At 47.7% G+C, this 12,070-nt stretch overlaps 1 protein-coding gene across 3 annotated transcripts in view; it reads left to right on the top strand.

Annotated features, from left to right (window-relative positions):
* Positions 1-12,070, top strand: part of TCEA3 (transcription elongation factor A3) — a 37,757-nt gene that overhangs the window by 16,635 nt on the left and 9,052 nt on the right. For all 3 annotated transcript variants that reach the window (XM_047792426.1, XM_047792428.1, XM_047792427.1), the window contains 3 exons: positions 8,206-8,369; positions 8,541-8,597; positions 11,208-11,362. In XM_047792426.1, the coding sequence (XP_047648382.1) occupies positions 8,206-8,369; positions 8,541-8,597; positions 11,208-11,362 (376 nt within the window). The remainder of the gene's footprint in view (positions 1-8,205; positions 8,370-8,540; positions 8,598-11,207; positions 11,363-12,070) is intronic.

The following is a 12,070-nucleotide window of genomic DNA, read 5'->3' as shown; positions in this document are numbered from 1 at the left end:
GGTTCATGAGCAGTTTGAGCAGGCTTGGCGGTGCAGTAACTGAAATGCCCTCAAGGTGGTGCACAGGAGCAGCAAGCCAGGCCTCCGGGTGCCTCTGCTCAACCTGGAGTGGGAGAGTTTTTTAAGGGCTTGGTGATGTCAGACCACAGGCTGGTGCTGGCACTGGCACATCCGGGGAGCAGAAGGAAGCTGTTGATAAATCCAGCACCCCCATCCCCACCCCCACCCCTGCAATGATGCCCTTTCTGCAATTTGGCACAGTTCCCAATCCTGTGCATTGAAAGCAAAATGAGCATGGCTGCCTGATACAAACTCAGACACAAATCCCAGCCAGCCAGCCAGCCAGCCAGCATTTAGCCATGAAGAGGAACTAAGGCTGGGAGTGCCTTGCCAGGAAAGAAGGGGGAAAATGCAACAGGCAGCCTAGCCTAGCCCAAGTAAACGGACTTTGGAAAAGTCTCTGCCTTTGAGAGCCTGAGTGAGATGTATTGGAAATAATCTGTTAGGCAGGCAGACCTAGGTGTGTGGTCTGACTGCCATTTGCAAGTTGGATAACAACTGAGTAAGTCAGTTCAACTTTCTGAGCCTCAGTTTATTAAACTGTAAGATGGGGATAATAACTATGACCACCTCTCAAGGTCTCTGTGAGGCTCACATGAGTTAATGAAATGCTTAGCACTGTTCTCTAAACCAAATGAATGCTCAATAGATGCATATGCCTAGTAATGATACTTATGCTTGGAGTTCCCTGGTGGCTTAGTAGGTTAAGGATCTAGCATCACTGCTGTAGCTTACATTGCTGCTGTGGCTCAGGTTCATTCCCTGGCCCCAGAACTTCCACATGCCATCTGTGCAGCCAAAATAATAATAATAATACTCACCCTTAATGTGACAGTCTATGTAAATTGCCTAATAGTCCGTTGCTGGAATTCTCATAGGGCCTTTTAACCTTCTAAGCAACTCTGTAAGGTCTGTACTATTGTTCTCTCCATTTACATGTGAGAAAACTAAGGCATCTAGAAGCTAAGGAACTCACCCACGGTCAAATAGCTACAAAGGGGTGGTATCAGACAGCTGAACCTGGGAGTTTGGCTCTGAAACCTAGGTTCTTAATAAAATACCACCCCAATGTAGGAGTCCCAAAAATGACAACTGCTTCCCCCCACCCCTGCCGCCCCGCCACAGCATGTCAAAATTCCTGGGCCAGGGATCAAACCCATGACATAGCAGCAACTGCCACAAGGAAACTCCAACAACTGTTATTAATGCTGTTTATTATCCTGCCTCCTTCTAAGCAGCATGTTACTGCCTCCTCCCTGGTGGTTCTCCCTTGGTGAGTCCTAGGCACTGAAGATGTGGTAATGGGCACACAGGTCAGTGAGGAGCATCACAGGAAGAATCTGGGGCTCCAGCCCAGCTCTAGGACATGGATTGGCCCAGGTTGTGGGAGTTGACAGATGCTGGCTCAGAGAGAGAGCCCTCTCTTAAGTCTAGGGAAGTGGAGCAACTGGTTTTCCAAAGAAGATCTGTCCCCTGCCCTGTTAGCTCTGTCTAGACCCCTGGATGTGCCTTGCTTCTCTTTGTGGCTAACTCCCTCAGTTCATTATCTATTCATTCATTTGATGAAGATTCCTCAAGTGTCTGCCTAGAGCGTTGTCGCAGGTGCTGGAAGATAGTGGTGAACCAGCTAGTGGGATCCTGATATGCTGGAACCTGTAATCTGGAGATGGAGGCAGACAGTGTTTATAAACACACAAACAAGTTAATTATAGACTTGGATGAGTGCTATGAATGAAAGAAATCGGGTCATGTGCTAGGGAGTTACAGGGCAGGACAGTTGGCTTGGCTGGGGTGGTCCAGGGAAGGCCTCCCTGAGGATGTGGTATTTGAGCCAAGATCTGCCTGGTGGGAAAGCCCCAGTCTGAGGAAAATCTGGAGGAGGAAGAGCCTTCCAGGAGGAGGGACCAGCTAGCATAAAGGCACTATGGTGGGAGTGATGGGTGTGCAGTGGGGGACTTCGGTGAATGATGAGGGGAGGGTGGCATGAGATTAGGTCAGAAGAGGTAGAAGCCAGATGTGGTGAGGGCCATGCTGAGCAGTTTGACTTTCTGCTGGAAATGATTGGAAGCTGTTAGAGAATCAGAAGCAGGGGAGTGATGGGATCAGCTGTGATTTTTTTTTTAAAGGGCCCCCCCAGGCTGCTGTGCGGCAAGTAGACTGTAATGGGGCCAGAGGACGCAGGGAGACCACCTCAGGGGCTGTCATGGTTGTGCAGGTGAAAGCCTGTGGCCGAGACCAGGGGTGGGTGTGGGGAGGTTCATTTTGGTTGCAAGAAGCCCCTTAGACTCTAGAGTTTATACCCTTCCCAACCTTCCCTCACCCCCTCCTTTTCCTCCCTCTGAAATCTGACTCCAGGAGCGAGCTGGCTGGATCTCAGCTTCTCTATCCCTGTGTTCTGCTGCCAGGCCACCCAGTCATCAGGCAGAGTTTGGTAGAATCCATGGTAAATCCATTTAGAACAGTAAAGTTCAAACTGCATTTAAAATAAGTATATAAAAGCTAGGGACTCCCTTTAGACAAAATTTGGGGGGATTCAAAATGTAAACCTTAGAAGAGCAGAGCCTTCCCTCCTCAGGCCACCCCACTCCTATGGCAGCATGGAGACATGTTTGAGGGACCCCGAAGCTCCAGAGAACGCAAAACTCCTGGTGATCCAAGAGTATCTGTGGTGACAGAGGGAATCCAAGGTCAGGCCAAACAGCACAGACTGGGGACAAGGAGGTGGATGGCAGAATTCACACTAAAGAGTGTTCAGCCAGATGTTGGATGGGACTCTCTTGTAACCCCAGGTTTTTTAGCACTGGGCAGCTTGGGCTACTCAGTCAGTCTCACTGTCAGACACAGTTTCTTGGGCTTGACTTTTCAGAAGCCCTGCATCGTCTTCCTGAAGGGAAGAAGTGCATCTGTAGCTCCAGAGTTGCCTGGTGCAGCTGCCCAGGCTGTGCACTGTACAACTCCAGTAGGTACCCAGGTGGCAATGAGAACAGCGCCCCCCTGGAGTTAGGAGGCAGCAACCCTTTGGGCCCTTCCACAAGGACTCAATGTGGTGGAATGGAGGAGGGGACTCTTAACTTCTTCAACTCTGATGAGTCAGTTTTTCCTAGGAGCATGAGGACTGGCTGGCAGATCCTGATGGGTTACTGAAAGAGGAGACTGGGAAGAGCCAGAGAAGAAGGCAGAAACAGCTTGACTGTCTGGCCCCCACCCCAAGAGTAATGCAGAGACAGCTCGGGCGAGAGTTGTACAACTGCTGCTCCATCTTCTCATCCGTAAAATGGGGTCAGTAGCTCGTGACGTTCAGGGTTAAGGAGAGGAATAAATAGCAAACAAATGGTAAATGGTGGCTTTTGTTATTACCATCCTTAGCAAGCCTGAGTCTGGCCAGATCCTTTCTCTCCAGCTCCCTCACCCTTACCCTCCAGCTGCCCTGAGCCCCTCAGCACTGCCTGTGCAAACCATGAACTTTCACACATCCATGATATTCTGCCAAGAATGCATTTCCCCGTCCACTCCTCTAGTGGCCAGCTCCACCCCACCCCCCATCCCTTGCTGAATATCTTGGACCAGACTGCACTGTAGTGTGACCTGTTTGACCTCTCTTATTAAAGGTAAGGTGGCTCAGTGGTTAAGGATCTGGTGTTAACATGAGCTGTGGTGTAGGTCGCAGACGCAGCTCGGATCCCACGTTGCTGTGGCTCTGGCATAGGCTGGCGGCTACAGCTCCGATTAGACCCCTAGCCTGGGAACCTCCATATGCCGAGGGAGTGGCCCAAGAAATGGCAAAGACAAAAAAAAAAAAGAGGTAAGGTCTGGCATGGTGGTGCTGATTGGTGCAGGCTGCCACTAGGATGCTGGATGATGCCTCTCATTGCTTGGCCCAGCACCCTCTTCTCAAGGAAACAAAAGGGACCAACAAACAGTTGGAGTCTGAGCCTCAGCCTGGTTTTTTTGGTTACATGTATCAGCACTTAACTCTTCTTTTTCCCTCAAATTTTTTTATAGTCGTAAAGTATATAGAATGAAATTTGCCATTTTAACATTTTTTCCCAGCATGAGAAAAAAGATATTACATCATTTCAAATGAATTAAGATTTATCAAAATATATGAAACAGATTAGTTACCATTGCCAATTTCAGGTTTTCTGGCTACTCTTATTTTATTTATTTATTTTTATGGCTGCACCTATAGCATATGGATGCTCTCAGGCTAGAGGTCGAATCTGAGCTGCAGCTGAGACCTACAGCCATGGCAACGGCAGATCCAAGCCACATCTGTGACCCAGGCCACAGCCTGCAGCAACGTCAAATCCTTAACCTACTGAGCTAGGCCAGGAATCGAACCTACATCCTCACAGATACTATGTTAGGTCCTTAACCCACTGAGCCACAACAGGAACTCCTGGCTACTCTTATTCATTGAACTTACTGTATATATATATTTTTTAATTGTGGTAAAACATACATAACATAAAATTTACCCATTTTAACTGTTTTGTTTTGTTTTGTTTTTTGTCTTTTTGCTATTTCTTGGGCCGCTCCTGCGGCATATGGAGGTTCCCAGGCTAGGGGTCTAATCGGAGCTGTGGCCGCCAGCCTACGCCAGAGCCACAGCAACGCAGGATCCGAGCCGCGTCTGCAACCTACACCACAGCTCACGGCAACGCCGGATCGTTAACCCACTGAGCAAGGGCAGGGACCGGACCTGCAACCTCATGGTTCCTAGTCGGATTCGTTAACCACTGCGCCATGATGGGAACTCCCATTTTAACTGTTTTTAAGTGTACAGTTTAGTGGTATTAAGTATATTCACATTGTTATACAACTATCACTACATCGTCCATCTCCAGAACTTTTTCATCATCCCAAACTGAAATTCTATAGTCATTAAATAATAACTCCCCATTCTCTCTCCCCCCATCCCTTTCTACTTTCTGTCTCTATGAATTTGACGACTCTAGGTACTTCATGTAAGTGGAAGCATGTGATATCTGTCCTTCTGTATCTGGCTTATCATAATGCCTTCAAAGTTCATCCATGTTGTAGCATGTTTCAGAATTCCATTCCTTTTATATCTGAATAATATCCCATTGTATTATACACCACATTTTGTTTATCCCTTCATCCACTGATGGACACTTGGGTTCCTTCCACCTTTTCCTGGCAGCTCCTTGAGAACAGGAAGACAGGAAGCTTCCTGTCTGAGCCATCAGCACAGAGTGACCACTCATGATCATCAAAAGTTAAAAAAAACAAAAAACAAAGCCAAAAAACTGTTTCTCCTGATGAAAGGAGATACATTCTTCCTAGAAGACTTGGAAAATATGTACAAGCAGAGTTCCCACCATGGCTCAGTGGTTAACGAACCTGACTAGTATCCATGAGGACGAGGATTCGATCCCTGGCCTCGCTCAATGGGTTAAGTAAGGATCTGGTGTGGCTGTGGCATAGGCAGGCAGCTACAGCTCTGATTGGGCCCCTAACCTGGGACCCTCCCTATGCTATGGGTGTGGGCCCCGAAAGACAAGAAAGAAAAAAGAAATATGTGCAAGCAAAAGAAGAAAATGAAAATATCCCATAATCCCATCTCAGAGAGCTAATCGATATTAACATGGGATTATGGTCTGAATGTTTGTAATCCCCCAAATTTCATGTTAAAGCCCCAAACCCCACTGTGACTGTATTTGGAGACAGAGCCTTTACAGAGCTAATTAAGGTTAAATGAGGTCATAAGGGTGGAGTCCTAATCCAGAAGGACTAGTGTCCTCATAAGCGACCTCTGAGAGCTCACTCACTCTTTGCTCGCTCTCCACTAAGCGAGGGCCTAGCAAGAAGGTAGCTGTGTACAGGCCAGGAGGAGAGCTCTCACCAGAAACCAAATTAACCAACACCTTGATCTTGGACTTCCCAGTCTCCAGAATTGTGAGAAAGAAATTTGTTTAAGTCATTGCAGTCTATGATATTTTGATATGGCAGCTTGAGCTGACTAAGACATATAGTTATCCTTCTGGTTCATATATGCATATATATATTTGTGGGGTTTTAAGCCAAAACCAAAATGGGATCATTCTCAGGCAGTGTATCATAGGCGTTAAGAGCATAGGCATTAGAATCAGACAGAACTGGGTTCAGATCGTGGCAGTGTAACTTCAGGCAGGCAAAGTGGTGTAACTGTTTTTTCTGCCTGTGGGGGTGATGACAGTATCTACCCCAAAGAACTGTTGTGAGGATCAAATTCGAAAAAACCCCTAAGGTGCCTGGCACATGGCTAAAGCCAGTTCTCTTAAGTGGTAGTGAATTCACTATTCCCTGGACCCTAGCTCCTTGAGGGAGGGAATGTTTCTGGCTTGTTTGCTTTATGCCTTGTTCTTAGCACTGTACCTGGAGAATAGGTACCTAATATTTATTGAATGAGTGAATAGATGGTTTTATGAGCGCAGCTAGCATGGTGCTTGACAGGTAATGGTAGAATCATTGGCCTCATTACACTGTTCTGTAACCTCTCAATAGAGCACAGAGGTTGGCTAAGAGCCTCGATACAAGAATTTACCCATCTCGGTTTCAATTCTGGTTCTGCTGGTTTCCAGATACGTGACCTGTCAAATTAATTTATTTTTTGAAGTTTTATTGAAGTATAGTTGATTTATGAGGTTTTGATAATTTCTGCTGTACAGTAAAGTGATTGTTATACATATATACACATCCATTCTGTTTCAGATTTTTTTCCCTTGTAGATTATCATAGAATATTGGGTAGAGTGCTCTGTGCTATACAGCAGGTCCCTGTTGGCCAGTCATTCCATATACCTCAGTGTACATATGCCAATGCCAAATCCCCAGTTCATTCCTCCCCCCAACACCTGTCCCCTTTGGTAACCCGAAGTTTTTCAAGGTCTATGAGTCTACTTCTGTTCTACAAATAAGTTCTTTTGTATCCTTTTTAAAGATTCCCACATATAAGTGATATCATATGATGTTTGTCTTTCACTATCTCACTAACTTCACCTAGTATGATAATATCTAGATCCATCCATGTTGCAGCATTATTTCAACTTTATATGGCTGAATATTATTCCATTGTATATATATACCACATCTTCTTTATCCATTCCTCTGTCAATGGACATTTAGGTTGCTTCCATGTCTTGGCTATTGTAAATAGTTCTGCAGTGAACATTGGGGTACATGTATCTTTTCAAATTATGATTTTCTCCAGATAGATGCCCAGGAGGGGGATTGCTGGATCATACAGTAGTTCTCTTTTTAGTTGTTTTCCATAGTGGTTGCACCAGTTTACATTCCCACCAATAGTGTAAGAGGATTCCCTTTTCTCTGCACCTTCTCCAGTATTTATTGTTTGTAGACTTTCTGATGATGGCCATTCTGGCTGGTGTAAAGTAGTACCTCACAGTAGTTTGGATTTGCACTTCTCTAATAATTAGTGATGTTGAGCATCTTTTCATGTGTTTTTTGACTATCTATTTTATTTTATTTTTTCTTTGTAGGGCCACACCCGCAGCAAGTGGAAGTTCCCAGGCTAGGGGTCAAATCAGAGCTTCAGCTGAGGCCTACACCACAGCCACAGCAATGCTGGATCCAAGCAGCATCTGTGACCTGAACCACAGCTCATGGCAATGCCGGATCCTTAACCCACTGAGCGAGGCCAGGGATCAAACCCTTATCTTCATGGATCCTAGTTGGGTTGTGACCACTGAGCCACAATGGGAACTCCTGGGCATCTATTTTAAATGGGTCTTTAAATGCATCTCTCTTTCTCTAAAATGCACTTTAAGGAGTTCTCCTGTGATGCAGCAGGTTAAGGATCCAGGTTATCCCTGCTATGGCTTGGGTTCAGTCCCTGGCCTGGGAGCTTCCACATGCTGTGGGTCAGGCCAAAAAAACCCAAAAAAGATTAAAACGCACTTTAAAATACAACTCTAAAATGGGGATAAGAATAGTACCAGCCTTACGGGGTTGTTATGAGGATTAAATGAGATGATCATTTAGGTCAAGTGCCTAAAATAGTACCTACTTCATAGGGTGTTTATGAAGATTAGATGAGATTATCCATAAAAACATCTAGAAGAGTGCTCAATAAATGCTTTGTTTGGTTAATGTCAAGATGTCTATTACTGATTGTCATCCTCAGATCGAACAGCAGCAAATCGAAAGTGGAGACTCCCAGAACACCCAGCAGCCCCTCAAGCCCTACCTTTGCCCCTTCCGTCTGCCTCCTGGCACCCTGCTATCTCACGGGAGACTCTGTCCGGGACAAGTGTGTGGAGATGCTCTCCGCAGCCCTGAAGGCGGACGGTGAGGGGGCCTGGGCTGGGGATGAGGGAGGGAAGGGCTTCTCAAGGTCAAGGAGAGGTGGTCTTTCTCAGCACTGCAAAAGTGATACAGGATGTTAGGGTCCCCTGCACAAGCAGGCCTCACTGCCAAGGTCATCTCCAGCTGATGCTGTGTTTCTCGAATCTCTTTTAGATGATTACAAGGACTATGGCATCAACTGTGACAAGATGGCATCAGAAATCGAAGATCATATCCTTGAGCTGTGCCAGGGCCGTGGGTGCCCGGGGTGCCCAGTGGCAGGTCTCCCAAGAGCAGAGGATCCGGGACAGTGAGTGGGGGACAGAAGGGCCCAGGCATAGGCCCCAGCTCTACCCCAAACCAGATTTCTAAATTCTATCTAGCATTTATCAAGTTGTGCCCCTGCTGCTCCTCTTGCTGAGCTGTTTACGAGCAAGCCCTCATTCCAAGTCGAGAACAGCCCCACAAGGTAGGTTCCCTGATGAATCCCATTTTACAGGTGAGGGCACTGAAGCTCGGAGCAGTTAAGTCACTTGCTCATGCAGATAATGGTAGTGGCAGAGTTGGGATTCGAATCCAGAAAGTGCGACTCTAGAACCTGAGGGCTCAGCTGGGTTGTGATGTCATCAAGGAGTCCAGACAGAGAGGACAGTGTCCTTATGCAAAGCCCTTTCTCCTCTTCCTCCTTTGAAGATAACAGCTCCCAGAGTTCCCGTGTGGCTCAGCATGTTAAGAACCTGACTAGTCTCTGTGAGGATGTGAGTTAGATCCCTGTCCTTGCTCAGTGGGTTAAGGATCCGGCATGGCTGCAAGCTGCAGTGTAGGTCACAGATGCAGCTCAGATCCACTGTGGCTGTGGCTGGCTATGGCGCCTCTCCAAGTACATTTTCATAATTTCCAATTAATTCAGGAACACAGAATACGAGGTATCTGAACCATCACGAGCTTCATCTTTGTTTTCTTCTCAATGGTTGTCCCTCCAAGCAGGTCCCTTCCACCTTCAAGCCCAGTGTGAAACAAAGGTGGATGATCCAGGACATAGTTCCATTCCTGGCCTTTTTCCTCCTCATTCTCTCCTTCCACTAAATAAGCCTCTTCTGAAGGAAAGAAATCAAAGCTGCACCAGTACTTTAGCTCTTTGTTCTTAGATGGCAGGAGGTCAGGGGGAGGAGAAGTTTGGGGGCTTGATGCTGTAGGTCCTAAAAAAGATTTGACCTTTTTGGAGCAACCCTAGACTAACACGGCAGCCATGGGGCTCATGTGTGCTCCTTTGAGGGGAACGGTCCGGGACCCCCAGGTCTTTACCCTACCTCATCCTCCTCTGTGATCTCAGGAAATGGAGACAGACTCAGCAAGAGGCTGATGAAAGTATGCCAGCCCTGTTGTCCTCACATATCAAGCCAATACCCACCCCTACGAATCCCCAACACAGATTTTTAAAGCAATTTTTGGCTTTCATTTGCATTTAGGCAATTCTTTCTTTGCACATTTTTATTGTACAAACAACAATAACAAAAAATAAATAATACCACCATCCCTCCCACACTTTGAGCAAGCCAGCTGTTTCTATTTTTCCACATTCTCTGCAGTCTCTCTCTTGTATATGGCTTTTACCAGCAAAGGCTTCATCTTCCTGATTCTTCTTGGCTTAGGAGACCAAGAAAATGAGGCTATGTTCCCTGAGCTCCTCCAGAGGATAGAGCAGGGAGGAGGGAGTGGAGGCCTATCTGAGATGCAGCATTTGGGCAGAGAACCGGTGGCCAGGGGTGACTTCCCACTGGGTGAATGGAGAGAGCACTGCAGTAGGAGGGGGTCTGGCTGGCTTCCAGCCCTGCCTCTGCTGGGAATTTGCCCTGTGACCTTGAGCAAGGGTCAGCCCTCCTAAGCCTCTGTTTCCCCATCTATGAATGAGAGAAGCAATTTTTTGTTTGTTTTTTAGGGCTGCACCCACAGTAAATGGAAGTTCCCAGGCCAGGGGTCAAATCAGAGCTACCTACAGCTCCCGGCCCACACCACAGCCACAGCAACGCAGGATCCAAGCGGCGTCTGCGACCTATACCACAGCTCATGGCAACACTGGATCCTTAACCCACTGAGCGAGGCCAGGGATCAAACCAGCATCCTCAAGGATCTTAGTCAGGTTCATTAACTGCTGAGCCGTTAAGGGAACTCCGAGAAAAGCAATTTTGATCAGGAATTCCCAAAGCTCCTTGGATGGTGATAGGTCTTCCTAGAGAAAAGAGGGGGAGGGAAGATGGGTCTATGCTCTGACATGTTGGAAACACCAAGATTGAACAACACTCAACGATTTCTTAATTGCAGAGCTTCCCAGAGCCTTAAACGTGGCCCCTGATCTTATGTTTTCCTCTGACAGCTGGACTTAAAACTTCCAGAAGCCCTTCCAAACTAGAGGTTATCGTCCCCACTATCATCTTAGACACTAAGAGTTGAGCACTTGCCATGTCCCAATACCATGCCACTGTCACCTGCAGCGCAGCTCACAGAATCCTCATTAATGGCGCCTTGTATTTTGTAAATAAGGAAGTTGAGGCACAAAGAGGTCATAGGACTCACCTGAGGTCACACATGAGGCTCAGACAAACCCAGGCTGCCCATTCCTGGGGTCCCTGACTCCAGGGTCCCTGAAACGACCTGCTTTCACTGTGGAGACTATTTCCTGACCCCAGTGCCCACTTGGGGAGTCAGAAGCCGCAAGAGGACCTGACCCCTGGGCAAATCCAAGGAGAGGAGGTGGCCTTGGGGCTCCTCAGGCATCAGGGACAATCTCCCCATTCTTCTGTCTGCCTCTGTGAGTGGCTGGCTGGCCCTTGACCATGTCACATATCTACCAGGAGCTCAAGAGCACGGACATGAAGTACCGGAACCGCGTGCGCAGCCGAATCAGCAACCTCAAGGACCCCAGGAACCCTGGCCTGAGGCGGAACGTGCTCAGCGGTGCCATCTCTGCTGGGCTCATTGCCAAGATGACAGCGGAGGTGAGGGCTGAGGCTGGGACCTCCGTGTGGTGGGATAAGAGGCCAGGCCCCTCCAGCCTTGCCCACAGCTGGGAGACAGTAGCTTATGACTCAATGAAGATGAGCCAACGGCTTCCTTAGCCAGACGGTCTGAGACTCCCCACCCCTCGGGGACTCTGGACCATCAGCACAGTGAACACGGCTCATGTACTCAGCACTGTGCTAAACGCATTAGGTGCATTGGCCAATTCTAGCTTCACACCAACTAAGGAAGAAATGTTTCTATCTGCATCTTATAGATGAGGATTCTGAGCCCCAGAGGACTTAGCTGATTTGCTTATGCACACAGCTAGAAGATGCTGATGCCGGGAGCCAGGCTGTCTGGCCCCAGAGCACCTGCCCCTCCCTGCTTGATGATCTGCCTCCCTCTTCTGCCTTGCTCAGTCTGTATCACCCAGCTCTGTGCCCAAGCCAGAATAGGAGCCTCTGACTCCATGGTGGGGAGACAGACATGTATATAGATCTGTGTAACACAGAGGTAGCGGTGCCATGATTGACCCACCGAGGGAACTTACAGGAAGGAAGGATTGACCCAGTTCAAAGGAGTCAGCAAAGGAAGGAAAAGGGAACAAGCCTGTCTGAGGAAGCAGTGCAGTGGTTAGAAGCTCGGGGAGCTGTGTCAAACTGCCTGAGTTTGACCTCTGCCTCTGCAACTTAGCTGTGTGATCT

This window comes from Phacochoerus africanus, chromosome 8 (genome assembly GCF_016906955.1).
Source record: "Phacochoerus africanus isolate WHEZ1 chromosome 8, ROS_Pafr_v1, whole genome shotgun sequence".
Lineage (NCBI taxonomy): Eukaryota > Metazoa > Chordata > Mammalia > Artiodactyla > Suidae > Phacochoerus > Phacochoerus africanus.
Note: the sequence above shows the minus strand (reverse complement) of the source record. Positions and strands in the feature narration are given on the sequence as shown.